We start from the raw sequence: 26,573 nt of genomic DNA, 5'->3' as shown, positions 1-26,573 counted from the left end.
TTAGGTTGAACTTGGTGTTTACTCTTAAAATCATGAGAGTTAGGAAATTTAACAAAAAATAATTAATAATGGATTGCAAACGCTTTAAGGCATAAGTGATTCGGTAGCCCCCAATGAGGCATATTGTCCTCTCCTTCTAGGCCCACAAGACGCTGAAGGTTCAGGCCCTTTTGTGATCAAGTGAGCGGAAGTCAAGTGCATCATTTCTGGGATGGACCACTTCTTGCTGGCAGGACCCTCTCTCGAGTTCCCTTTCCCCTGCCTCTGCGATCTGTAACGTTCCCTTGTCCTGCCCTCCGAGTGGAACATAGGGAGCAGAGCTCTCAGCTGACCTGTGAAGCACAGGGAGAACAAATGAAAACGAACCCTGTTGGTTTAAACTCAAGATTTTGGGGTTGTTTGTTACTGCATCATAACTTGCCCCTTCCTGACTGATCCACTTTTTAGGAAGTCATGCCTTCCCTCTGACCCAGACCACATTATCAGGGGTGATAGTTGTTTAATTAAGTTTATCAAAATAATGCCTCCTGAATTATGAGTTTATCAACATAAAGACTTCTGAATCATGGCCTAAAATCCATGAAATATGAAAAGATGCAGAAACCAACTGGCAATAAAGATAACACTAGAATCCAAATCAAGTAGAGAAAGAAATGATCTTCAAACTAGTTATAGGTGCAGAATTCTATCTATCCAAATCAGACTACAAACATTGAAAGAAGTTATTTAAAAAAAAAAAAAAACCTGCAAAGGATGAAGTTTCAAAAATGCCCAAAGGGTGTGTGGTCCACTGCATTGTGAAACTAAACCCCTAGCCAAAAGGCACAAGCTGGTGTCCTCCATTGATATAACACAAGAACCAAAGATGTGCTCACATGCGGTATGTGCAGAATCATCCTGCAGGTATTGAGCACCCAACACCCACATCCTAGTCTCTGAACTCCAACTGTATCGTGGTCCCAACAGCATTTTGGCTCACCCAAGATGACAAATTTGTTCCCCTTAATTAGGTAAATTACTTACGTTGGGTAGGTGTAGAAATAAGTATTTCATATTGATAAAGTAAGCCAATCCCATGGTGGTAATACTTTCTTCTTAGGTTAGGAATAAGTTTTTATAATCACTGTGATAACCTGTATATGTTTATATTTAAGGTTTTTGAAACATTTAAAAGAATCTGACATAACCTTTTGAGTTTCATTTTATTTTTAAAGATTGGCACCTGAGCTAACAGCTGTTGCCAATCTTTTTTTCTTCCTCTTTTCTCCAAAGCCCCAAGTACACAGGCGTATAGTCTAATTATGAGTGCCTCTGGCTGTGCCATGTGGGACACCGTCTCAGCATGGCTTGATGAGCGGTGCTAGGCCTGCGCCCAGGACGTGAACTGGCGAAACCCTGGGCTGACAAAGAAGAGCGTGGGAACGTAACCACTCAGCCATGGGGCCGGCCCGATGTTCGTTTTAAATGTTTGTGATTAATTTGAGAATTTAAGTTCACAAATAGTGTTTGAAAACTTGGAAATGCAATTTATTATATGTACAAGTTGGATTTATTAGCTTTACAAGCTATTTGAGTGCTTACAAAGATTTTGAAAGTTAAGTTTTAAGACTGCCCCAATTAGGCCCCTTGAAAGCTTTGGGAGAATCAGATATAAAAAACCTCTAAATGTAATTTAAAATGTCCAAACCTTAATCTCTAAGGGGATTTAATTAACCTAGTTTGTAATCAGGGCTAATTATTCAGGGGAATTTTACTCAGTGCCCTTGAACGTTAATTAAAAGCCATGTAAGTTCTATGCACAAATGTCTCTTGGCTATTTTACAAAACACTCAAATGAAACAGGTTTGCTCTCTTTTTTCAAATTGATGTTTGACTCAGTCCTCTTTTCTTTCAAGCTATTTTTAATATCCTTAAATTTATCATCAAATTCAAGCCAACATTCAGCCTTTTATTAGTACTGACCTAATGAAAACAACGGTGTGGGGGGCGGGGTGTGTAGAGGGAGATGCATTTTGTTTATCCTTCTCGCTGTCTCATTTTAATGCTACAAACACCAGGGTGACCACAGAGCACACTCAGAACGCTCCAAGGTGTCCAGAAAGAAAAGCAAAACTGCACTACATCCAGGAGCCACTCCTTCCGCTGCATTATTTCTATAACTTACTGCAACTTCCACCAAGTCCAGGTATCAAATCATACTATCAATTCCCATTCCACGAAAGACACGGACAGTATTACACAGTACCAACTCAATAAATGCTTCATTAATTCTAAGTAAATCCACCGGTGATTAAGGTGCTAACGATGTACACATGCAGAACAATGCCATTTGACAAGTGTTTTCTTAGCCTCCTAATCGTGTATTTTCACTTCACTTAATGCAATGGAAGAATTATTCTCCTGGAAGATACATTACAGTCTTCCGTCTCATCAACTAGCAGACAGGACAGTATCAGAGTAACTGGATGACCAGTATCTTAAAAAGCTCAACTAGTTTAAAGTAACTCCCAAAGTTACTTAACTTACTCCCAAAGAGCTGAATATACAACTTCAGAGAACAAAATGCTGTTCTTGTATAATATAGCTGGAATCATACAAATAATTGAGACTCTGTCCTTGGAAAAAAGGAAATAAGAAAGCAAAGCAAAATGAAGAATAATAATAAGAATCATACATACAGATTTTCAGATTTTATTTTCATAATTATCTTCCTATAGAAGCAATAATCTACATTTCCATAACAACACATTTAATATTCTACTCATCAAAGAGCTGGAAAAAATAGGAATATAGCCCAGATTCCATACACAAATACCATACTCTGCATATGTACAAATAAATTCAATATATTAAATATATTTTGTAGATTTCACTTACCATATAATAGAACATTGACTATTTTCCGAGCATATTCATGCAGACTTCCACTTTGGTAAAAGTGATCACGTGAGTTCTGGAAAATAATTTTTCCTGTCGTAAACAGCAAGTTTTCCACTTCTGACTGTACCCTCAGGATAAAGACTTACTAAGCGGAAAAATAAAATATGTAAAGGTGGAACAAATGTTCTTTACTAGACACCACGCAGAATAACGCTGACACCACAAACATCGCCAAGTGCTGCACGTCGATTCTTACATGCAGGCAGGAGGGTGGGGAGGCTGCACTTGTACAAAGCCTTTTCTGTTGTTTAAGGCTAGGTGCATTACTGCTACAGAACGCATTGAAGCATTCCTCATTTTTGTTTAATATGTAAGAAAAGAGTAAAGGTAAAAAATTTTTTCCAAGGCTATCATGGATAATATGGTCCATAATGGATGGTCTATAATATGGTCTAAAATATCTTTTAAGTGCTGCCAAGTCTGTTTAAACAGACGGTTAATTAACTCAAATGAGCATTAATTTAAGACTCCTGAAGTCTCTGACTGGATCTAAAGGGTATGGCAGCAATGATGGGATCTTTAAATATTAACATGTCATTAAATACAAACGCCTAACTACACCATTATTGAGACTGTTCAAAATTAATCTCCATACAGTTATTGAAAATGAGCTGCTACCCATAGAACTATGCAAGTAACTTAAGGAATCAAAATATTAAATTTACTAGTGTTTTGAATCAAACTTTCAATAAAGATTTCTATCCTAACATCCACTCACCCAAGCACACCTGCCAAACGAGGCTGGTATTCCGTCCAAGCTCTCCCACGGAGCCAAGCGTGCCTAAAACCACTGTGCTCATCCACCTTAGTGTTTCCAAGAAGCCCGCGAGACCCAGCATAAGGTACATGCACAAAGCAGGGCTGCAGAGACAGGGCGGACAACAGGAGACCACTCTGGGCAGCACCTGCCTGCAGAATGCCCCCTGCTGGGCTTTAGAGCCTCTCCAATGACAGATTGGGAGATGGGTCTAAGTCGCACAGCACGAGAAAGGAATGCTTCAAAAAGACCCTTTTAGGAAATACCTATAAAGGATTAAAACATCGACAGCACAGTACTTTAAATATAAGTACTTCAAAAACCATTCTTCCCTTTCAGCTAAATTTCTGTGGTATACAGCATTTCCCATGTGAAGTCACTATCACATTACAATTCTAAATGAATCAAAAATTACTGTGCAGGGAAGAAATGCATATATACACCAAATTGACGGGAACATTGCCTCTTTGTTAGAATGCATAAAAAAGGTCCTCATTACTTCCCAAGACCTAGTCAAGAACCAAGTAGGCGTGGAGACAGCCACTGTGTGTTTTTTTAGGTGGAAAAAATATCCATATTTCAGAGAGAAGAGAAGACATTTATAGAAGGACTTTAACATGCTACCTTCAAAAATTTCAAACCTTATTGGGCTAAATAACATTGTAAGGCTCAAAATAGCTTCCTGTCCCAATCTTAACTCTGAACAGATTTACTAATTTAAATGTATCTAATATCATGGAGGATAAATTTCCTTTTCAAAATAAAACAAACATTTAACATACTGTTTTGTTTAACCAGTAAACTTCACTTTTAGCAGCAATTAAATAAAATGCAAAGAAAATTCTTGAATAATAAATAGTAAGAGCCTAAGAGAAAAGAATACCTACGCCTATTGTCCCTTTTGTTTAGAATGTAATTTGTCTAGAATTTGGCTTGCAAATTTTAAAATCAACTGTCTTAAAATGTCACAGTACATTTTTCTGTTAATTCCTGCTGGTGTCTTACAAAAACTCGTATCACGGAAAGGAAAAGAAAATGCTTCACAGGTAGTGGGTACAATGGGTGATTTGGGGAAATGGTAACTGAAAATGAGTCTTTATTAGCATTCAAAACCAGGCCTGCAAGGAAGCCTGGACACCCTAGACAAGTTCCAAGTCCCTGAACGGTGTATCAGGATTCCCCTTTCTTTCTGCAGAGCAAGCTCCTAGCACAGCCCTCCTGCATATTCGTCCTCCTCTTCCTCGGCAGGGGCAGCAGTGGTGCCTTCAGGTGTGGCCTGTGGTGTTGCTGCAGGTTTCTTCTTGATTCCCCCTCCTGGAACCACCAAACTCAGGCCCAGCTTAGCATACTGTCAATGACAAAGCATGTTCTCAAAAGCTGGATAACGAGAATCTTGACGTGCGGTGTCTCAACAATAGTTATCTATGAAAGACAGATCCTAGTTCTCTCCCTCATGAAAACCAATACGGCCAGTAGCTGGAAAAACAACCACAATGAAATTCAACATTGCCGTCAGCTGGCTCATGACCATGACGTGACAGGTGCGCCACTAGTAAAAGTATCAATTATACTCCACACTTAGGAATGAGATAACCGGGACATACTGAGCTAAGTAATATCCGTCGTACTTGCAAAATAGAGCGCTGCGGGGTAAATGAAGAGTGTAAGCTAGAAGTGCGATTCCAGTCTACCGAACTACAAAGGCCATTACATGCTGGGCCTTTCAGTCAGCGAGCCTAAAAGGAACTTAATAAACTAAGCAACCTAAAGAGGCCAACAGATGGAAGGAGGAGCTGAGAAACGGGGTGAATTAAAAAATATACGTACGCTCAACACAGTTAGATGGATAAATAAATGGCTGTAAACCCACATAGTTGACATCCAAACAATCTTAAGGTGAAATTCAGTGCAAACGCCAAGTTTCTTTTTTGACAAGTAGCTTGAGGTGAAAAATTGAGAAAGAAAATCTCACAAGTCCATGGGAGAAAAATCATCTCACTAAAAGCCTCTTCCTTTCGAGAGAAAAGAAGAAAGCTAAGCAAAGGCCACTTACATCATTGTCCATGTACTTGAAAAGTGGCGAGTTGCAGACCTCTGACACTTGATCTTGGTCTTGCTGGTCATATCCTTCGAGAAGCTGTTCCAGTGCAGCACAATCTTCACTCCCATTGAACCCTGGAATGCTACAGCAAGCACAAGTCACACATCTCCACCTGTTCCTTAACAGAACACTTCACAACCAGAGATGATTTTGGCCCCCAGCAAATGTTTGGCAGCGTCTGGAGATATTCTTAACTGATACAAATGGGCAGGACCCAGGGATGTGGCTAGACATCCTACAATGCACAGGACAGGCCCAACAACAAAGAATTACAGAGCCCACCACGTCAACAGCGCCCCGATGGAGACTGCTCATTGTAAACATCTCTAACAAGAGACTCCCTTATTCTGATCTTCTGTAACATACAATCTGAGAACTTTTCTGTACTTTTATTTTTTAAGAGGCAAATATAACAAAATCATTCAAGTCATTCACTCCGATGGAAGTCCCCAGGAAAAAACACAATTTGTAAAAATCCTGCTATAAAGGCTGAAATAGTAGTCAAGGGCTTCTACTACGAGGAAATTTATTTTTTAAAAAAAGTTATCACGGCCAAGAATATCTGTCTAAGCAGGAATCTTAGATTAAGAAACAGAAATATTAAAATTGCAAGTCAAGTCAAGGTCTTACCTGTAGCTCTCCCTGACACATCTTTCTGCAGCCACATAGTCATTTCTGTGGAGATGAACTAAGACTTGAGCAATTGTTTTCTAAAACAAAAGAGGTGATTATAGTCCAAATTTATATCTATCTAATAAAGTCAGTTTTCTGACATCCGGAATGCACTTTCAGACTCTTGGTTTATATATAGAGAGAAGTATAAATTCTGTAGTAACTCCCACAGGACATCTGAGGGAGGATATCCTAGAAGAGCACGTCTCAAATACTAATGTGCACACACACCACTTAGGGCTCTTGTTAAAATGAAGACTGACTGAGAGGGTCCGAGGCAGCCTGAGAGGCTGCTGCTCCCCACAAGCTGCCAGGTGGCCCTGCACCGCAGTCTGAGGACCAGGCAGTGAATAACAAAGCAGCCACACATTTTAAAGAAAAGTACTTTTAAATAGCTTTATAGGTTTAATATTGAAAAGAGAATAAGAAAGAGGGGGGGACCCAGAACACTACAACCGTACTTTGGAATTCTTAAAGAGATATGAGGAAAAAAATGAATGAATGAAAACTGTAGATGACAGAAACAATGATACTACTTATAGACCAACAAAAGCATTAACAAGATCAAAGATACAACTGATAAGATCATATCGGCAAAACAGTTCTTCATAAAGCATTTTTCAATTTTTTATCTCTGTTTTTCAGATAACTTTTATTGACCTATCTTCAAGTTCACTGGATCTTTCATTATCTCCATCATCAGATTAATAAGACCATCCAGTACTTTATTTCAGACGTTGCTTTTTCAGTTCTAAAATTCTCATTTAGTTCACTTTAATAGTTTCTATAAAAAAAGCAGTCCTTTTGTCCACTCATTTCACTATGTTTACCTTTACATCAGGGAGCGGTTCTAACAGCTGCTCCCAAGTCCTGATCTGGGAACGCCAACATCTGGGTCATCTCTGGGTTGGCGCAGTTGTCTCTTGAAAACTGCTCCTGTTTCCCTGGTCCTTTCTAGGCTGACTAACTTGGATCGTAGCAGGGATGTTGTGAAGGTGATGCCACAGAGGGCCCCCTCTTAATTCTCAGGAGAGTGTGGCTCGCCCAGTCGGGCTGTGACAGCATGTTCCATCTGCTCTACGGTGGGCAGTGGCTCTAGTCTTAGTTCAATCCCTCTGCTCTGCCCTACGTACGTGCCCTGGATAGGGGTTTAATCTTAGTTCAGTTCTCAAAGCCTGTGCTTTCCTGTTCTGGGTCTGTCCCCCACGCACATAGCTGGAGAGAAAACCCAAGACTTGTGCACATCCCCCTCACACACACTCAGGGTATTTCCTTTTCCAGCTCTCCTTTCTGGAGAAAAGGAGATCTCTCAGCTCTTCTTCCCAGTTCCCCTGGCCAAAGAGACTGGGTTTCTTTGGGTGTTTTACCTGTCTGTGCCACCGTCACAGCTGTAGCTCCACAACTAGGGCTCACTCTCACAGCAAAGTCAAGGGAGAAAAAAAGAGAGGAAAACTAGGGGCCTGTTGCCCCAGTTCCTCTGGTTAGAAAGAGGGGTAGATGGGTTCTTTGAGAGTTTTAGCTACTGGAGCCTCTGATGCCCAACTCCATGACCGGGGGCCTCGCTCAAGGCAAGGCTGCAAGAGCAAACAGGGAAAAACCCTGGAAACCCACTCCCATGCTGGCTGCTTCTGCACATGTTACGCCTCCCCAGTCCTCCTGCTCTCACTGACTTTTCTGAGTCTGCGGGTAATGGCCTTTATATTTTGTCCAGAAGTTGTGGCTATAATCAGCAGGAAAGATATGCTATAGTGGGCTTACTCCACCTTGGCCAAAAATAGAGGCCCACGAACTATTATTTAAAAAATATACAAATATCCTTGGAATCCAGTCTTAGGTACATAGTTATACCAATGTGAAAAATTATCTAATGTAAAGCCAAAAATAAGCACTTTCAAACCATACCTTATAACAAGTTGGATAATTTTCAATTTCCTTATAAATATTTTTTTCTTTCTGAATCGAGAGTGCTGCTTCATCAAACCTAAAGACAAAACAAAGCAATGTGAAACAAGGCAGGTCTAAGGGATTTGGAGCAGAGGTCAGTCTTGTCATCTATTTGATATGACAAATTTTAGAGAAATAAAGACATCAGATATTCCAGCAACTGTTCCGTAACCCAGGCTTCCATGAGCTCTGCTCATCTGGCTTGTCTTGTTAATGTTCAACTCACCCTTTTAGGCCTCAAGCAGACAGACAAAGCAGAAGAACTTAAGGGTTCATTACTTCAGATGGAGAGTTTTAAGTCTTGTAAGGCTCATCCATTAATGAGCATCAAATTCAACCAATTGCTTTGTGAACATTTGTGAAAAGAATTAGACAATCCCGACTTACTCATCCTAGATTTCTTGCCTTCCACTGAAAGGCCATCCAGACACCCTGAGAGCCTGCCTCCCCGCTGAGGAATTACTGCTCCCTCCTGTCCCAGCCATCGCACAGCCCACTGCTGCCTCAGTGAGGCCAACAGCTCCTGGTGCTGACAAGGGCCGTTGAGGAGGGCAGACAGGTAGAGGGCTAGAAAAAGTCCTTCCTGCCACCTGTGATCCTCAACTCTCAACCTTTTTCATCTACTCTCACACATTTTCCTTTTCCATTCCCCTCAGGTGGCAGAATAAAGACAAAAGGGATCATCAAAACTGTGCCCAAATCCTCAAGGCCATGCCCCTGCTCCCTTCCTAGCCCTGACCCCATCAAACTCCTCAGATCCTCGTCTCCCAGCAAAGCAGCATTATACTCCTAATTCCAGGACTCCCTTCCCAAGTCTAGCTTGTGACTGGGTCAACTGAGCAGTCTTCACCCGTCTCTCCCATCCCAACAGCCAAAAAGGGCAAACAGTCTACAATGTTAGGATACGGAGAGAAAGAGGTGTTTCTGTGACCCGAATCAAAAACATAAAAACATTATACTGTATTTTTCTGTACGTTAACAATTATCTTTTAAAAACGTGCATACATATATATACACACACACAGTGACTTGGTTTAACTTACATATGAACTAAACTGAATTTTCATGGGCTGCATCTTGGCAACTTACTACCTCATAAAATAAGCCTCACTGGAGAAATACATTCTGAATTTCCAAAGCTCAACTCACTAAATTTTGGTAACAAAGTCACTTTATGAGTTGGGCATGACAGCAGCATTCTAAGATCGTCCCCCAAGATTCTTATCCTCAAATACTCTCCCTGCATAACATCCCCTTGAATGCTGGCAGGACCTCTGGATATGATGAGACTCACTCCTGTGAGTAGGATACTAAGCAACTGACTTAGAGCCAAAAAGAAATTGTCTGGGTGGGCCCGCCTAATCAGGTGAGCCCTTGAAAGGTTAGAGACTGGAAGCAAGTCGAGAGGCACATGCTCCTGCTGACCGTGAAGCAGCAGTAACTACCATGTCGTAAACCACCCAGAGGGCACATGCCAAGGAACTGCAGGCACTTCTAGAGCTGAGAGAGCCTCCGGCCAAGAGCCAACAAACACACACAAGTCTGTCCTACAGCTATAAAGAAAGGAATGCTGCCCACCACCAGTGAGCCTGGAAGGAGACGGCAGCCCTACCCGACACCTTGATTCCAGCCTGGAAAGACCCTGAGCAGGGACCAGCTACACCATGCTGGACTTCTGACCGACAGAAGCGGGAGCCGCTAAGTCAGCGTGGCTTTCAGCTGCTGAGGTGGTGGTTCTTCATTATGCAGAAACAGAAAATTAATACGGGAGGATTACCTCTATCTGTTATCCTTTCTACTTGTGACAATGGGCTTAGGACAGGTTCTGTTTTACAAATAAATTACATCACAACATTCTGTGAACATAATGTCCAGACTATATTCCATTCTAGGAGGAATCTCAGTATTTTAAGCTTTTCATATATTTTATAAAGACTACATTCTTCACGCATGAATTATTTATTTCCTTGGCATAGAAATCGCATTTCTATGTGCTAACAGCTACCTAGCAAGACAGCCATCCAAGAGAAATACTGCACATTTACATGGGTTTGTAATCAAAAAAATGAATCAACTTTGTTAAAAGTCCATGAAAGTGACATATAAAGCATCCTCTCTTCAAATCTATCCAGGAAATTATTCCTTACTTATTATAATGAAACAAAAAGGTAACTCTTAATACTCCTAACAAAACAGGTTTTACTGAAAAGAGAATTGTTACCTTCTTGTAATTCAAAAATAAAACAAAATGTAAGCCCCACAAAAATTATGTGTGTATGACAGGAAATTGTCACAGGACCTCACTCACCCCAGCTTTCAATGGGCACCTCCTCACAATGACTCAAAACTCCTCCTTGGGCCCCATCCACCTCCTGAGCTTCAGAATATATTTTAATTACCTACAGAACTTTTCAGCCCATTCGTCATATCGCCACCTAAGCTTACCACCATGCTGATAAACCTGGCACCACAACGGACAGCACACAGTTACACAAGAAGAAACCCAGTGGTGGTCCTCAACTAGTACCTCCCCGCATACACACACCCAGCACTCCCTGCGCTCACAATCTAGAACTGCCTCGGCCAACTGGTGAGCAGGAGTGCTCTGCTGTGTAAGAGAGTCTTACAAGTGGGGAGCAGGGCAGGGCGAGGACGGTTCACTGACACGGAAGTCGACTCCCCTTACTGGGACCCGCAGCAAACCCTGGAGAAGGCGCTCTGGATCTGGTTCACTGAGAGCCAACCACCCAGTCCGCCAATGTGCTGAGGTGCCTCATAATTCTCCAGAAGGCACAGGAATGTAAGTCCCACTGGTAAGTCAGGTGAACTTGTTGGAAAGACCTTTCCAAGGAAGGGACAAGGGCGTGGACGAGGACTGATTTCAGGTCTCCCAAAGCCTGCCTAAATAAAAGATGACTCACTTCTGAATTAGGGCCCTCCAGAAATGAGGGAAGAGCAGTAGGCTAGTATCTATATGGATTAAATAGGTTATTTGATTTTGCTATACTAAGATGTAGACTAAACTAGGATTAAATCTTACAGTCTCACATTAATGTAAAATATAAGCATATTAACTAAATATAACAAGCATAAAATTTAAAATTTCATGCCACATTCTATTGGTAGATGTTATTTGTATGAAGTATAAAATTACCACCTGTTTTAGTTCTCTTAGGCATTCATAGCCTCAAATCAGATTATAAGCAAAGTACATAATCAAGATACTCAAATATCACATATATTATCTCAGTTATCTTTCCATGTTTTTCTTACCCTGCACTACATAAATTCCTGATAGAAGTAGTGTGCCAGCTGACTTCTACTTCTTTCACACCACACATACCCATGATACTTTTCAAAATACTAAATTCCTTAATAATCCTAAATAAATTTAAACCAATTTTTACATTGTTATATAATTTTTAAAAATATTTCCATAAAATTAATTTTTGTTCAAACGTTGCATAAATACTATCATTTTTTAAAGTTCTCTTTTTTTAAAGATTGGCACCTGAGCTAACATCTGTTGCCAACCTTCCTTTTTTTCCTCCTTCTTCTCCCCAGAGTTCCCCCAGTACATCGTTGTATATTCTACTTGTAGGTCCTTCTGGCTCAGCTACGTGGGATGCCACCTCAGCACGGCTTGATGAGCAATGTCATGTCCACACCCAGAATCCAAATCCACAAAACCCTGGGCCACTGAAGTGGAGCATGCCAACTTAACCACTCGGCCACAGGGCTGACCCCAATACCATCTTTTTTTTTTTTTTTTTTTGAGGAAGATTAGCCCTGAGCTAACTGCTGCCAATCCTCCTCTTTTTGCTGAGGAAGACTGGCCCTGAGCTAACATCCATGCCCACCTTCCTCTACTTTATATGTGGGACGCCTACCACAGCATGGCTTGCCAAGCAGTGCCATGTCCACACCTGCGATCTGAACCAGCAAACCCCGGGCTGCTGAAGTGGAACGTGTGCACTTAACCGCTGCGCCACCAAGCCAGCCCAATACCATCATTTTTAAATGCATTTTTACTGAAAAGAATAAAAACCAATAGAACAAACTCACAAAGTAAATAAAAGACTTATTGGTTGCACCAGATTTATAAATGTCCCCTTTCAAACATATCCACACAACACGCCCAATCCTGCTGCTCATTCAATTTGCACTTTTTCCCCTCCACTGACACTGCGAAGAAAACCCAGTACTTGCTTCAGAATAATGGTTCTAATTGCACACGTCACAACCAACAGGTAACTTTTTCAAAGGATGGTGGCTACCACCCCTAATGGAGCCCTCAAACATTCCTCAGCTGACCCCCAAGGGAGATCCTGGCCCTTCTCCTCCCCTTTGCTATTCCCTAAAACACAGCTCTAGATGATCCACGGTTTGGGAAACAAACTGGAAAAGGTTATGAAAAGCAGAAATACTGTGGGGAAGCTGGAGCAGAGCACACTCCCACCCAGAGCTGTCCTTACCTTCTGCCCCACTCCAACTTCACCTCTTAGGCCTTCAGTGGGGCCCTAAGCAAGGGGCCTAGGGCTCCATGAAGGCACTGGGAGCCTCAGGGGAGGATCATTAGAGGTGGGAATGGATGAGAAAAGGAGGTAAAGCATGCTAGAAGGTGCCTACTATGTGCCCTGTAACGAGAAGAGTCACGGACACCACTCCTATGTCCACAGCATGGGGCCTGCCCACCAGGGTCAGAAGCTGGGTGCTCCCTCACAGTTAAGCTCGTCGGCAACAGCTGGGACCACCAGCACCGACAGCTCTGCTTCTCTGGGAAACCCCTTCAGACTAAACGGAACTTTAATTAGACCACCATTTACAAACCAGGAATTGCCATAGTGAGCATTCAGTTGTTCTGATTCCTGGGAAGCCAAGATTATTAAGATGAATAAAGGTAATGGCCCAAAGCTGATTTATAAATTAAATTTCGCCTCATGGTTTAATACATAAGCCCTAATTTAAAAACAAAGTAAAAATGGCATTCCATTTAAACTAACAAAAAAATCTAATCAATGAAAGAAGGTCCTATAAAGTAGTATATCTAAATGAGAACACTAAATAGTTATTAATTCTGTATTTATTTTGATGCTACTCTAAACCTGATTGAACTGTATTTTAGAATCTGCAGTCTTCATGAACAAAAAGCTTAATTCAGTCTCAGAACGGGTCAACAGATTCTTCAGTCATTTGTTTTTTTGATTCCTTGACAAAATCTATCTTGGGTCTTTTCTGTCACTGGAGAGTTAGGGGCAAATGTTAGGGACAAATTTCAGTTAAGATATCTATCTTCAGGGCCGGCCCCGTGGGTGAGTGGTTAAGTTCACGCACTCCGCTCCGGCGGCCCAGGGTTCGGATCCTGGACGCAGACGTGGCACCGCTCATTAGGCCATGTTGAGGTGGCGTCCCACAAGCCACAACCAGAAGGACCCACAACGAAAATATACAACTATGTACTGGGGGGATTTGGGGAGAAAAAAAAAAGCAGGGGAAAAAAAAGAAGATTGGCAGCAGTTGTTAGCTCAGGTGCCAATCTTTAAAAAAAAATCTATCTTCAAACTTACAGTCTTCTAAGGGTGTTATCTTAAATATTACCAAATGAGGTCTTGGCAAGAGAATTTTATTAACTAATGACAGAAATTGTTTACTAAGCTTAAATTGTGGTAAAGTGAAAAACAAAAAGAAAACCCAATAGGATTCTAGGTTTCTGAGGTCCAGCTATTTGTGCCTTAGGTCATGTGTGTAAAGGACAAAACAGTAAATACCCTATTTAATGACACTGTTTCACTGTCAAGAGCCTGTCACTTTTCATGGGTGAGCCTTCAGGGCATCCCATTATTCATGCCTACATAGATATTTCTCCTCAAGAGAGGCATGACAACCTAACCAAGCAACAGACCAAGAAAACTGCTCTCTCTCACGCTGCTAACCCAGGTCTCAACCAATAAAGCACAACACGTGATACGTTTCAGCATTCTTACACTTTAGAAAAACAGCAGATCTTTTAATATTTAATTTAATCTGCTGTCTTATAGACATCAACTTTTCTACTTGGTAACCTGGCGTGCCTACAGCTTACACCAAAAAGATTCACAAGCCATTCCCAAAATCACTTAACAGCTCCAGATGGTCCACGTGGACGCCCGCGAACAGGGCTCTGTGCCACTCACCGGCGGCCTCGCACCAGCAGCCTGGAGGCTTTTCCCAGTAACTCAACCGCCTGTCGGAGCCGCTCCTCATTCTGAGGGAATGAGAGAAAAGACAGTGTGGGCCACTTCAGCGCAGGACTCTCCATCTCACAACAACAACAACTATTTGATAAAAAAGTAACAGCACTTGGGGGGGGGGGCGCAACTCTAACAGAAAAGAGATAGTTCAGTTGTGAGCACCGAGAAGTTTTAAAAAGTAGCCACTACATTGCTGTTTTCCTATATATGATGAATCTAAACATTCTAAGGATACTGAAAAGAAATAAAATTCAAACTTACTTCAAACACATTAGCCGTCTGTTGATACAACTGTACAGCCTTTTCTGGATCTACATTTTCTATAAGCCTAAATTAGACAAGAAAATTTGGCTCATATGAGAAAGAGGTAACCTTTTTTTCAAAGGACTTTATTAAAACAAAAAGCCATGAGTTCTCGGCAGACTTCTGCTCTGCACACTCACTTTCCAGCTCGCTCCAAGGCCATGGCTGCTGTGTCAGGGGTTCCGTTCTCTAGGTACATCATGCTGGCTTTCTCAATCAGCTGAACAGCCTCTGGTAGTTTCTGCATCTCCTTTAGGCAAAGGATATAGCATGGATCGGTAAAGACATCCACTTAAGAAACAGAGTTAATCTAAAATTCGATTATCTTATTCCTAATTCATGAAAGTAAATGACTCAAAACCTTATACAGCAATAAACATATTTAAGATAAAATGCCTTCACATGGTTACTCTCCTCATCAAGTTTCATTTAGCTAAACCAAAAATGTATCAGTTAATTTCCACACAAAATCCACCACCACTTCACTGAGTTTCACGGAAACTATACAAATAGGAGAAACCAAAACACTTGCTCTTTACCGTTTTCTAAGCATTCTTTCTAAGCATACTATTCTTTGAACATTTACTGAGTCTCCACTATATAAGAGGCCTATGTCAAAGGTTGCAAACTGATAGCCCCAGGGCTGTATCTCATTTCCAAGTGTGTCTTGCTTAATACCATTCAATATTTTTAAATCATACTTTCACTAAAGTTGTTTTATGGCTTCCTATTTTAAAAAATATGAAAAGCTATGACATCAGCAGGCTTGTATTCCACACAGCAACAGTGGGCTGGGCTGAGCAGCAGCTGTCCCCGTCAGACGAGGCCTGTCGCCTCCTGAACGTGGCAGCATTTCTCCCCACCCCCTGCTGCCCTCTACCCAGCCTGCCTCCCTCAGTGCAGTAATTCCCCCACATCCTGAGTTCATCTGAGCTTTCCACCCTCTTCCATGCCCACTGCCATCAACAGAGTAACTATCTTACCATTAAACCACAGTCTGGGCATCCTTTGGTTGTTATAACTAAGATCTTCAGATAAAAACATTTTTTAAAAAACTGAGAAAAATCACTTTGGAAGCTAGACATAAAGTTTATCAGCATTATCTAGGTGGGGTTGACGTGTTGTATCTTAAATTAGGCTCCACAATGACATCTCAGGCTTGTTTTCAGATCTGCCTATTGAGTCCCTCGCTAAGTTGGAAAACTCTTTACAACACCAGACTGACGTTCTCATTCTTACCGACTTCAAAATATAACTTTTTTATTATTTAGCTATGGAGCTAAACAACAATAAAACAGACTGGAAGACACCATATAAAATAAAGATGCTATCATACTAAAGTGGAATGATATCAGTTACTATATCCTCAAAGCTCAGTGAAAAATTCTTTTTTTGTTGTAGAAACCAAAGGTCAATGAAAGAATAAAGTGTCTAGGGTATGCTGAAGGCTATCTGAAGAGGAGGTAAGTCTTAACAAAATCCACTTCACCCACTTTAGTCCTGAGGGTCACTTGGGCTTTTACAGAGCAGTTCTTCTCCCAACTGACTTATCCATTAATTAAAGAAATACACAGTGAGCATCTCCAACATGCAAGACATTTGCGGGGATAAAAAGAAATCTAACAGAGGTACTATCCTTCCTGAGTTTGATCCTCATAGATTAGACACACAGAGCAGTAACTGCAGGAGAGGGCAGTATGAAATAAGTACCATCTATGCCACACACTCAAAACCTAGTAAGCACATCTCCCTACTTTTGCATGAAATCAAGTGTGACTGTGACTGGCAGAGGCCCAACCACAATACTGATACCTCCATAAGAAGTGACGGGCTACCTACTTAAAAGTCACACTATCTTATACTCTTCACCATGTTCTTCTAGTACAGCAAAATCATGAAGAAGAAAATTAAAATATGCCTATTTTCAGCGGCTTGTGTGCCTTAGTCACCTTATCTCTTCTGTGGAACAAAAAGGATGTAAAATTATAACGACGTAAAATGACAGAACCAGAGGTTGACCCAAAAGTCCCTGCATCTTCTCTTGTGCCTCCATCTACAAACCGTCACTTCCTGAGCCTCGTTGGGGGATGGATATGAAGGTCTGTGTGACAAATTGGTGGAAACTTTAGCCCCCAGAATTAACTGGGGACCATGTAGCTCAGGATTCCTAATGCTGCTGAGGACTGTCCAAAGGCATTTAATTTAAACACAAGAGCACGCCAGAAAGCATTTTCTTTTGTCTTTTTCCCCATCCATTAGGTTTATTTTCCCTTCATTCAAAGCACTGCCTTTCAAATCCTCAGATTAAACAGATACTACAGCAATGGAAATGATGTCTGAATGACTTTTGATGAAGACTCAAGTCTTAGCACAGCTGTCAGAATAGAAACTGACACTGAGGATTACATATCGAGTATTCTGGCATTTCTGTACTAAGAGAGTGTATCCTAATAATCCTAATAAAGTAAACCAAGACTACAAGAGCCACCCAGGAGCTTCCTAGTTCTCAAGGGACACTGAGACACGAAGTGGTCAGGGCAGACACTGTCTCTTTTGGCTATAAAAGAAATTCTAGTTGCCAAGGAATTGCTGTCAACAACCTGACTTGCATCACCAACTATCAATTTGGTTGCATGTTTCAGCCAGAAAAGCTTTATTACAAAGGGTATGTAACACTTCATCATAAGGAAGGCTCATAATTTATTTTAACATTTTCCCACTATGAAAAATTTAGATAATTGTCATTTTTTCCTTAACAATGTGGCAATAAACATCCTTATGTATAAATCTTTGCTATCTCTGTTTCTTTATATTGTCACAGAACTGGAATTCCTGGGTCAAAGGCTATGAACACTCCTAAAGTTTGATATACACCATGAAAGCATTTTTTAAATGATGTTAGACAATCTGCAAAAATAAGCTGAATATAAACAGTAAGATACAAAACTCTGTGTAGAGCATTATCTCAGTGTTGTGTGCATGTGTATACATATGAAAACATGTATATAGAAAAATAACCAGAAGGAAAAAAATTAAACATGTTAACATTTATTACTAACATTCTTTAATCTTTCCACTGTCTTGAAATGTTCTACCATGAGCATGCACTCACTTAAAAAAAAATCAGTAAGAGTATCAGTCATAAATTTTTTAAGAAAGCTTTATTAAAGTAAAAGTTCTTAAAACTTTATAATAAATAATTCAAAATAGCTTTTACCAAAAACGGAAAGGAAAATGTTCTATTTCAATGTCACTTGGTGTACTTTGAGAGTCAGTGTCATAAAATAACATGTTCTGTCTTACTACAACAGGATATTAACTCCCAACCTGATTTTAAAGAAGCAGAAATATGAAAAGCAGCTTAGGCACTTTAGCCAAAATATTCCATTCAAAACCAACGAGAGTTAAATAGCAATAGCTTAAGTCTGAGGTTCTTTTCAATGCCAACTGGTATTTTTAAAACAAGTAAAAATCACTCCTTTTTATAACCTAAGGGTAGGAAAAAATATACACTTGTAAATTTTTACTACATTAAGATGACCTGAAGTTCTTAAAATTAGGGAGCCTCCCACACAGCTCTTTGTTTAGCCGTCCACTCTCTCCTGGTTACAGAGTTCACAGCCTTGGTGTTCCCAGTTCCCTCAAATACAGTCTCTCTTAAACCGCACTTTTAGACTCTCTATCTTAAGACACACAGCACGACCACATGGGGCCAATTAGGATTACTTTGGACAAGAAACATTACTATCTCTGGCCTTACAGCAAGGAGACTTTTCAACTTCAACACAAATTTACTTAACACTTTGTAGTTAATTCATTTTACCTACAGAACAGTTGAGACAACATTACTGACCTTCAACATCATGCCAGCTTGCTCATAAGCTCTGTAGAGAGAATATAATTTATTGGATGAGATCTTAATGAAATAAGGGGAAGGAGAAACTTCCTACCACAGATATGAGAAGTCACGTCAATTAAAACTGGCCCAGGCATATGTAATACTTAAGGCTTTCATTACCACACGACACCATTTTTTCTTCTTTTTATTTTCATGGGCAATAATGCCGTTTAAACAACAGACCTCTAAGTTAAAGGGATTTTATTTTGCAGATACAAACTTAAGTAAAGCTCAGAGAGGTAGGTGACTTTCCATTTGACAAACCTAAATCCAGGTTTTGAAACAAATAAGTGCACCCCACAAAAGCAGGAGAAAGCTTCCACTTCTCTCCACGGGCGCCATTAACTATGGAGAGAGGGAAAATAAGATTCTAACTTACTTGCTTTCTCATAGATTATTGAACAAAATGGTCCCAAAAATATTATGGTGAATTTAACTTAAACACTGTATATCTTAGTTAGGAGTGACTTAGTTTTTAAGGTTCAAAGCGGAAGACTGAAACAAATGGAAATGACAATTTTATTTAAATCAATACAAAATAATTCACCATTTATGAATTTATAAACCTAAGAAAAACTGACCTATGGAAAAACAGCCACATTTAAAACATAATAACCTGTAAACACATGAAAACGTGGAGAATATTTACTTACTTGGCAGCATGAAAAAGACTGAATGGATGTAACAAAGTCAAAATTAAGGAAAAAAAGCCAATCAACAGTCTCATTTAAAAAACAATGTTAATTAAATAACTGCCCGAGTTGGTTCCAAAAGACAAATCCTACAAACAGGTAAAAAAGAAATAATTTAATGCTTGTTGAAATCTCTTAAAAACTACATAATTCACAAAACTGATGAAACATAATTTTCAACCTATTTCCATTATGCACTATCTGAAGACTTTTATTAAAAATGCAAGGTTATTATAACTGTAATTTGCAAGTGAGATAAACACTTTCTTAGTCAATCAGTTTTAAAATACCTCACAAAAATGCATTGTTTTAAACTACTTAAAAATTTTGTTTCAAACAGCTACAGGACTCTATTTAAACAATATTTCCATAGCTGTTTCTACATTTCTAACACCTGGGCTACTTCTCCATCCTTCGGCACCTGTCGACAGATTTCCCTCACTTCATCCCAAGTAAAACCATGCTCAAGATTATCCAGAAACAGACTCTCAAATGCACCCTGCAAAACAGTGTGGCCCTGACGATTACAAGTCTCTCAATGCTCCTTCAGAGTTTAAAAACCCAGAATTTGTCTAATCATTTTCTAATTTAATAGCATTGTACTCCACATGTAGCAAATTTACAACAAGAGGAAATCATGAGTTTCTGTCAAAATCATCAAATTGCTGAATTCCTTTGTAAAGGATGAAAAAGATACGCCCTGTTATTCTCATGGGCAACAGCTTCTCTCAGGCAGGCATCCTTTGCTTGCTCAAACTGTTTGGCATTTTTAAAAGCAACAGCTGAAATAGAACAAAAAAAATAGACTTTCTATTTCCATCATTAAAAAACGGCAAATGAATCATTACCAAAATCTGCATCACGCTTGAAGTATTAGAAAATATACTTATTTTAATCAAATATTTAGGAAGTTTCATAAAACTATAAAATACTATTTTTTCTAAGCAATTTTCTTTAAACTTTTTTGATTATCAATGATTCAGAAGTATTTTCAAATATTTTTTCTTAATTGTAGACATTGGCAATAAATCAGCACTATTTCCACTCAAAACCAAGTCTTTCTAACACTAAAGTCTAAGCTTCGAGAAGCTAAGACTGCATCAGTCAAAGCAATACTCCCAGAGAACAGGTACTGTCACAAGAGACAGTATCCTACATCACGAGGTCTGCACTTAACAATAAAAACAGTGCTTTAATTATAGCTTGCTCCACCTTTTAAATTATTTACAAACTGAAGACCAATAAACACAATAATTATTTTTATAATAAACTCTCCTCCTTTTTGGCACAATCTTTAAACAAATGTCTAAGAAATTAACAACGCACTTTTTTAAATAAAGCTTTTACACTGTTTAGGGCTCTGTGAAAAGACACCGCACAGTCCAAGGAGCTAAAATGCACCGCTCATGTGTAAAGCGTCCTAACCAGAGCAGGACAAGTAGCAGCGGCGCTAAAAGGTGATCTTACAGATTCTGGAAAACTTACCAAGGTTGTTTACAAGCAAGTAAAGAGGATACTGCTTTAGGAAATGTTATCTGTTGAAAGCAAACTCTTAAAATTCTCTTTAATAGAATGATGAAAATAAACTACTGAAACTCTTCTCATCTCTGAATTTCCACATTTTGTAAAAAGTTTATTCTACTGATTAAATGTATTTTACCTAACTCCTTAAAGAAAATAAGCAAAGAATGCTTTAATGAGAAAAAGTGACCTGAAATATTCATTTTCGAAAGCAGCTCATGGTCTCAGATGTACATAAAACAAATCTGTGTTAAATTTCCCTCAGAGGAGACTTGCAAAATGTTGAACCCTCAGTTAAAAAGTGTTCTTGAACAAGGTGCCCAAAAAATCCATCTAAAGTTTGAACTTTTAATAATATTCCTTCTAAATATGAGATACAAATAATTTGCATTGTACAACAGAGAGAATTTACTCAGGATTTTTGGAAAAGTGCTAAAGACTTGTCATTTCTTTACTCATCCAGAAAATAAATCCTATATTATACTGATTAGTGTCAATTCACCCAATTTCTTTTTTCTTTGGTGATACAGTAAAACTAAAGTTTGCGGGGCCAGCCGGGTGACGCAGCGGTTGAGGTCGCACATTTCGCTTCTCAGCAGCCCAGGGTTCACCAGTTTGGATCCTGGGTGCGGACATGGCACCACTTGGCAAAAGCCAGGCTGTGGTAGGCGTCCCACATATAAAAGTAGAGGAAGATGGGCACGGATGTTAGTTCACGGCTAGTCTTCCTCAGCAAAAAGAGGAGGATTGGCAGTAGTTAGCACAGGGCCAATCTTCCTCAAAAAAAAAAAAAAAAAAAAATCAGAGTAAAGTTTGCCAAAAGCACACTACCTAGAAAATCTCTATACTAGACCAACAAATGTGATTGGGGCTATGGCTGAAACACAACAGCAAAATCTGTTCAGGCTACGTCAAAATTGTGTTATGCTTTCTACCCAAGATAATCATGGATATGCTGAAAGTTATCATTCTATAATTTAAAATGTTAAATTTTTAGTAAAATCCATGTTTCTTGCATATTTCAAATCGTTTTTATCTTACATGCAGATAAATTTATTAAAATACGTATATAGCTTAAGGCTTAATGAATGTTTATTAGCCTATCTCAAAGTGAGGCTCATAAACCTGTCAAACACATGATTTGCAGATCTGCTTAGAATAAGGCTGAGTTTTAAAACAAGTTAACAAAGAAAAATCTTTATTCAATAATAGTAAGTTTAATAGAAAAATATGACAAAACCCCTGGAAGTAGTATGCAACTGACTCAAGTTCAAGAATGTATGAATAACGCTAAAACCTGCAGCCGCACAGCACCACCCCTACCAATCTCTGCTGTCACGAGAGAGGCAGAGACAGCTGGATCTGCACCTGAGCACTCAACACCTGTGAAAATAAGTGGGGAAAAAATGCAAAGGTTTGGGCAGGGTTTTTTGTTTAAACAATTAAAATCTGACAGGAAGCATTAAGAGTAAGCAGCATGCTGAGATGAAGTTATCACCTACTTTAAGATTACACATTAGAATGACGGGGCTATGGTCAGGTCACACGTACCTGCTTTTCCATATTCAGAGGCAGCACTGTCATAATCTGGCTTCCATTTTAAAAAACCAGTTTTCAGGCTAAAATGAAAGGAAGACACATTTAACAGAAGTTACCAACCACATTTATAAGTCAGAACCCTGCTTGTAATGACCCTGTAGCACATTACACCAGGTACAAAGTCCCCATCTCACCCACCTCCAACCAAACTTACTTATAAATACACAGAACCTCACTGCTTTCTCTCCCACTGTCATAGACGCGGTTTTTCTCCTTTTGAAATGTCTGTATAATATCCACTTAGAGTAGAGGTTCTCAATGTGGTCCCCAGACTAGCAGGATCAGTATGACCTGGAAGTGTGCTCTAAATGTAAACTGTTGAGCTCCACCCCAGACCTACACAACCAGAAACTCTAGGGGGGCAGCAGCAATCCAAGCCCTGAGGGGCATTAACTCTTGAGACCCAGTGAAGCAGAGCATCAAGTGAGCAGCTGGATTTGTGGGACTGACGCTCAGGAGAGGCTAGAGATATTAAGTGAGGAGTCCTCAGCATCATGCCACACCAAGGGCCCAGTTAAGATCCCCTAGGGAGACTGTAACGACAGGCCAGAAAAACTAAATACAAACATCCAGAAGAACAAAAAAGGCTGCGAATCAGCCACCAGTGAACAGGAAGGATAACCAGAAAGACAAGGACATTATGAAAACAAGAGAAGCTGCTTTCCAGGATCACCACTGGCTTCTCAGATGCCAAACCAAAGGACAACCAATTTTGAGTCCTTATCTTACTTGCCCTTTCTGCGATATTTTCTTTCTTTTTTTAATTTTAAAATAATTTCAGACTCATAGTTTAACTCAGTGACTGTCAAACTAGGGCATGCATAAGAATTGCTAAACACTGTATTAAACTCTAAATTTCAAATCAGAGAAAGCCTGCTTACATATCATGATAGCTTCAAACGATTCAGGGGAGCACCTTAACTGGGAGATGGGGAATCCCCAGGAGCCCTCAGAAGTACGCCCTTCATTTTGTGACAGCTGTGTGAACTGCCCAGAGGCCCTAACTTCTAAGAAACTTTTTTTTGCCAATTAAATTTATTTAACAATTGTGTCTGTGTATATACTGTTATTAGATTCAAATTTGTAAGCAATTTTTCAAGCTTACCAATATTATTGCTCAGAAAAATAAAACCCTTAAATTGCAGCCTGTCTACTCTAATCCACAAAATTGAAGTAAGGAATAAAGCAAAATTCTAATCCTCCACCCTACGCCAAAGTGCTCACTATATTCTGTATAGTAACATAATTTTTTAAATCCCACCAAAACCAAGATACAATCATTCAATTGCCTGACGCGCTACACATGCAAAGAGCTAGAAATTTTAAAATATAGTAAATTATCCCCAATCAACTAAACAGCTCAAATTAGAAAGAGAGAAGGCACTCTGGTTAATCTAGGTTTAAAGGCTCTACCTGTTAGTGCTTTTAACTCTTTTTGTTAAACAGTCAAAAAGGAAATTCTGTTGAAGCCAACAGTTTGATCAATTTCCATAGGACCAAAAACCACAAAACCACCATCTGTTTGAGGGGATTAATTACAATTGCAAAACTACTTGGCAATATTGAGCCATATTAGCATTAGAAAATAGAGAAAAATCACATCTTCTGTCCTAAGCTCCTGTCCCACTTTTCCTGTCACCTCCTGACAACTGTCTAGAGGCACTTCAAACAACACATTCAAACCTGAACCCAACACCTCCCTGTGCCAGCTACCCAGCCATCACGTTTATTCATCTACATCTCCTCTCTCAGCCAAAGGTCCTCCTCCACTCCGTCTCCCAAGTTAGAAAGCCGGGAGTCAATGCTTTCCCTCCACACCCAGTCAAGTCATGGAGGCTTTTCAATTCTATCTGAGAAAAGTTGCCCAATCCTGCCCCTTGAACTGTCACTTTAACTCGGGCCCTCATCATGACAGCCTACTAATCTGTCACGGGAAAGTCTCCTTTCCTGTTCTCCCCTCCCTTTCCATCTCTCCATCCTGGGATATTGATTTTTCCTTAATTTGTACCTCCACTGAAGCCACTGTATACTTCTGTTCTAGCATTTAATACCTTCTTTTTCCTCATCTGTTTACTTGTGGGCCCTCCTGTGAATTCTGTTCACAGAAAGGACCACTTTTGGTTACCTCAGTAACCCCAGTGACTGATACAGATACACGGTGACAACGCTGTAAATGTTTGCTACCTAAATACGCCCAAGTTCCCACTCTCCTCTCCGCACCAGTCTATTCTCCACGTTGTCACCACATTTCTTCAGTCAAAAATCAGTCTCACCAGGTCGCAGTGGTTATCTGATCCTTAACACAGCTGAGGCTCAGGGCCACCGGAGGGGCAGCCCCTTCACAGCCTGGCCCAACTCCTCTGCTCTAGCTCATGCCCTGGGACTGCATCTTCTCTACATTCCCGGCCCCCCAACACACTTTGAGGCCTGTGCACATACCACAGCCAGAGAAGAGATTCTCTCTCACAGGATTTTCCCTCTATCTAAAGCATGTATTATTTTCCAGGCCCTGCTCGGAAATCACCTCTGTGAAATCTTCCCAAATTTCACCGGGCAGAATAAACTCCTCCCTCTGTGTTACCAAAGCACAGGTAACACAGCTTGATTACGGTCCTTACTGCACACACTATTCTAATTTGTGTCTGCTCCCAACAGTACTAAGATTGTTGTGGGCACCTTCTGCACCTAAAGAGCCCCAGCCCCTCACACGCTGCCTGGAAGCAGTGTGGCACGACAGAAAGAGCTTGAGTTTTTGCACTGTTCGAAAACTAGCTCTGCCGTCAGCCTGGGGCAAGTTATTACAAGGCTTCCCCAAGCCTCATTTCACCTTCTGTAAAATGAGGATCTCTATGGGGAAAGTTGCCAAGACCTCCAATGAGGTATGTGAAGCATCTAACACACAGCACAACGTACACTTTCCATTCCCTGTAAGTGACAGAGAAAAATTCGTTGGGGTAATGAAGCCGAGGAGGAGAGGATCCAAGGGATTGATGAGGCAGAATCAGTCAGTTCCCTAAGTATTTGTTGGGCGCCTACTACGTACCGAACCAGAAGCTGGCAGAACAAACGCATAAAAAGAGGCGCAGTTCTGCCCCCAGGAACCGCATAATGCGACACGACAAGGGGTCCCCGAGGAGCGTTCAGCGTAAATCTGTAGCCCCTCTCCAAGACAAGGGAGTCTTTCAGAGCAGAGGCTCTCGACAGGGCGCTCTTACCCCCCCAGGGACAGTTCTGTTTGTCGCATAGGAAGGAGAGGTGCTACCGGCATCCGGGGGCAGAGGCCGGGGACGCTGCTACTCAGGCCACACTGCCCAAGACGGCGCCACATGCAGCCCAGAAGGCCGAGGCTGCGACACCTTTAGCGCGAAAGCAGCGGAGCCGCCCGCGGGCGCGGACAGCCTGGCTCCGGAGGCGCAGCGCCCGCCCCCCAGCCCCGCCGCCGACGGAGACCGGGCCAGGCCACGGCCCGCGCCGTACGGAGGCCGCGCCAGGGTCTCACTCACTACTTCTCGGCTTTGGCGAGGTGCTCCAGCCCCTCATTGATCTTCTGGGCCGCCATCCCAGGTCCAGCCACGGTGGAGAGGGCGCTGGGAAGAGGCGAGGACGCCGCGGGGGACGCCGGGACCGCGCCACAGCCCAGCGACTACAGGGCCCTGCAGGGCTCAAACCTAACGCGGCAAACCCGGCTCGGGAGCTGGGCGAGACGCCGCGCCGGAGACGCCACGCAGGCGCAGAGCGCCAGGGCTCGCCTGACCCTTGGACATCTAGCGCAGGCGCAGTGGGGTACCGCAGGTCGGTCGGTCGTCTAGTTCACGCAACAAGTGTTGATTGTACCAGACGCTGTTGTAAGCAGCGGAGAATCGGCAGGGAGTACAACAGACAAAAATGCCGCCCTTGTGGAGCCTTGCTTTCCCGT

At 41.0% G+C, this 26,573-nt stretch overlaps 1 protein-coding gene across 8 annotated transcripts; it reads right to left on the bottom strand.

The window, feature by feature from the left end:
- On the bottom strand, positions 1-26,341 carry NAPG (NSF attachment protein gamma). 8 transcript variants are annotated; one of them, XR_011541933.1, is made up of 13 exons: positions 25,873-26,262; positions 22,610-22,677; positions 20,235-20,319; positions 19,499-19,516; positions 18,801-18,831; positions 15,088-15,197; positions 14,906-14,972; positions 14,588-14,658; positions 8,373-8,451; positions 6,429-6,508; positions 5,751-5,880; positions 2,878-5,173; positions 1-332 (listed from the first exon to the last, which is right to left on the bottom strand). XR_011541933.1 is itself a non-coding variant. In XM_008522732.2 (13 exons), exons 1-13 carry the CDS (start codon positions 26,214-26,216, stop codon positions 85-87), a joined length of 1,119 nt encoding a protein of 372 aa, XP_008520954.1. In that variant the 5' UTR covers positions 26,217-26,341; the 3' UTR covers positions 1-84. The 8 variants fall into 8 exon arrangements, 6 of the variants coding, with proteins under 6 accessions (XP_008520954.1, XP_070483551.1, XP_070483555.1 ...); XR_011541932.1 differs by having other exon boundaries at positions 2,878-5,045; XM_008522732.2 differs by having other exon boundaries at positions 2,878-2,953; positions 26,161-26,341.
- Positions 26,342-26,573: the final 232 nt, after the last annotated feature.

This window comes from Equus przewalskii, chromosome 7 (genome assembly GCF_037783145.1).
Source record: "Equus przewalskii isolate Varuska chromosome 7, EquPr2, whole genome shotgun sequence".
In the NCBI taxonomy this organism is placed as follows: Eukaryota; Metazoa; Chordata; class Mammalia; order Perissodactyla; family Equidae; genus Equus; species Equus przewalskii.
The sequence above is the reverse complement of the archived record's forward strand: the minus strand, read 5'-3'. Positions and strand labels throughout refer to the sequence as shown.

Bases quoted from the DNA above. Each gene is read 5' to 3' on its own strand.
- NAPG (XM_070627450.1), bottom strand. From the start codon at position 25,985: ATGTGGCGCCGTCTTGGGCAGTGTGGCCTGAGTAGCAGCGTCCCCGGC. The intron at 14,973-15,087 runs GTGAGTGTGCAG...TGTCTAATTTAG, and splicing joins GCCTTGGAGCGAGCTGGAAA to GCTTATAGAAAATGTAGATC. The intron at 8,452-14,587 runs GTGAGTGGCACA...TTTTGTCTTTAG, and splicing joins CTGCTGGTGCGAGGCCGCCG to GTTTGATGAAGCAGCACTCT.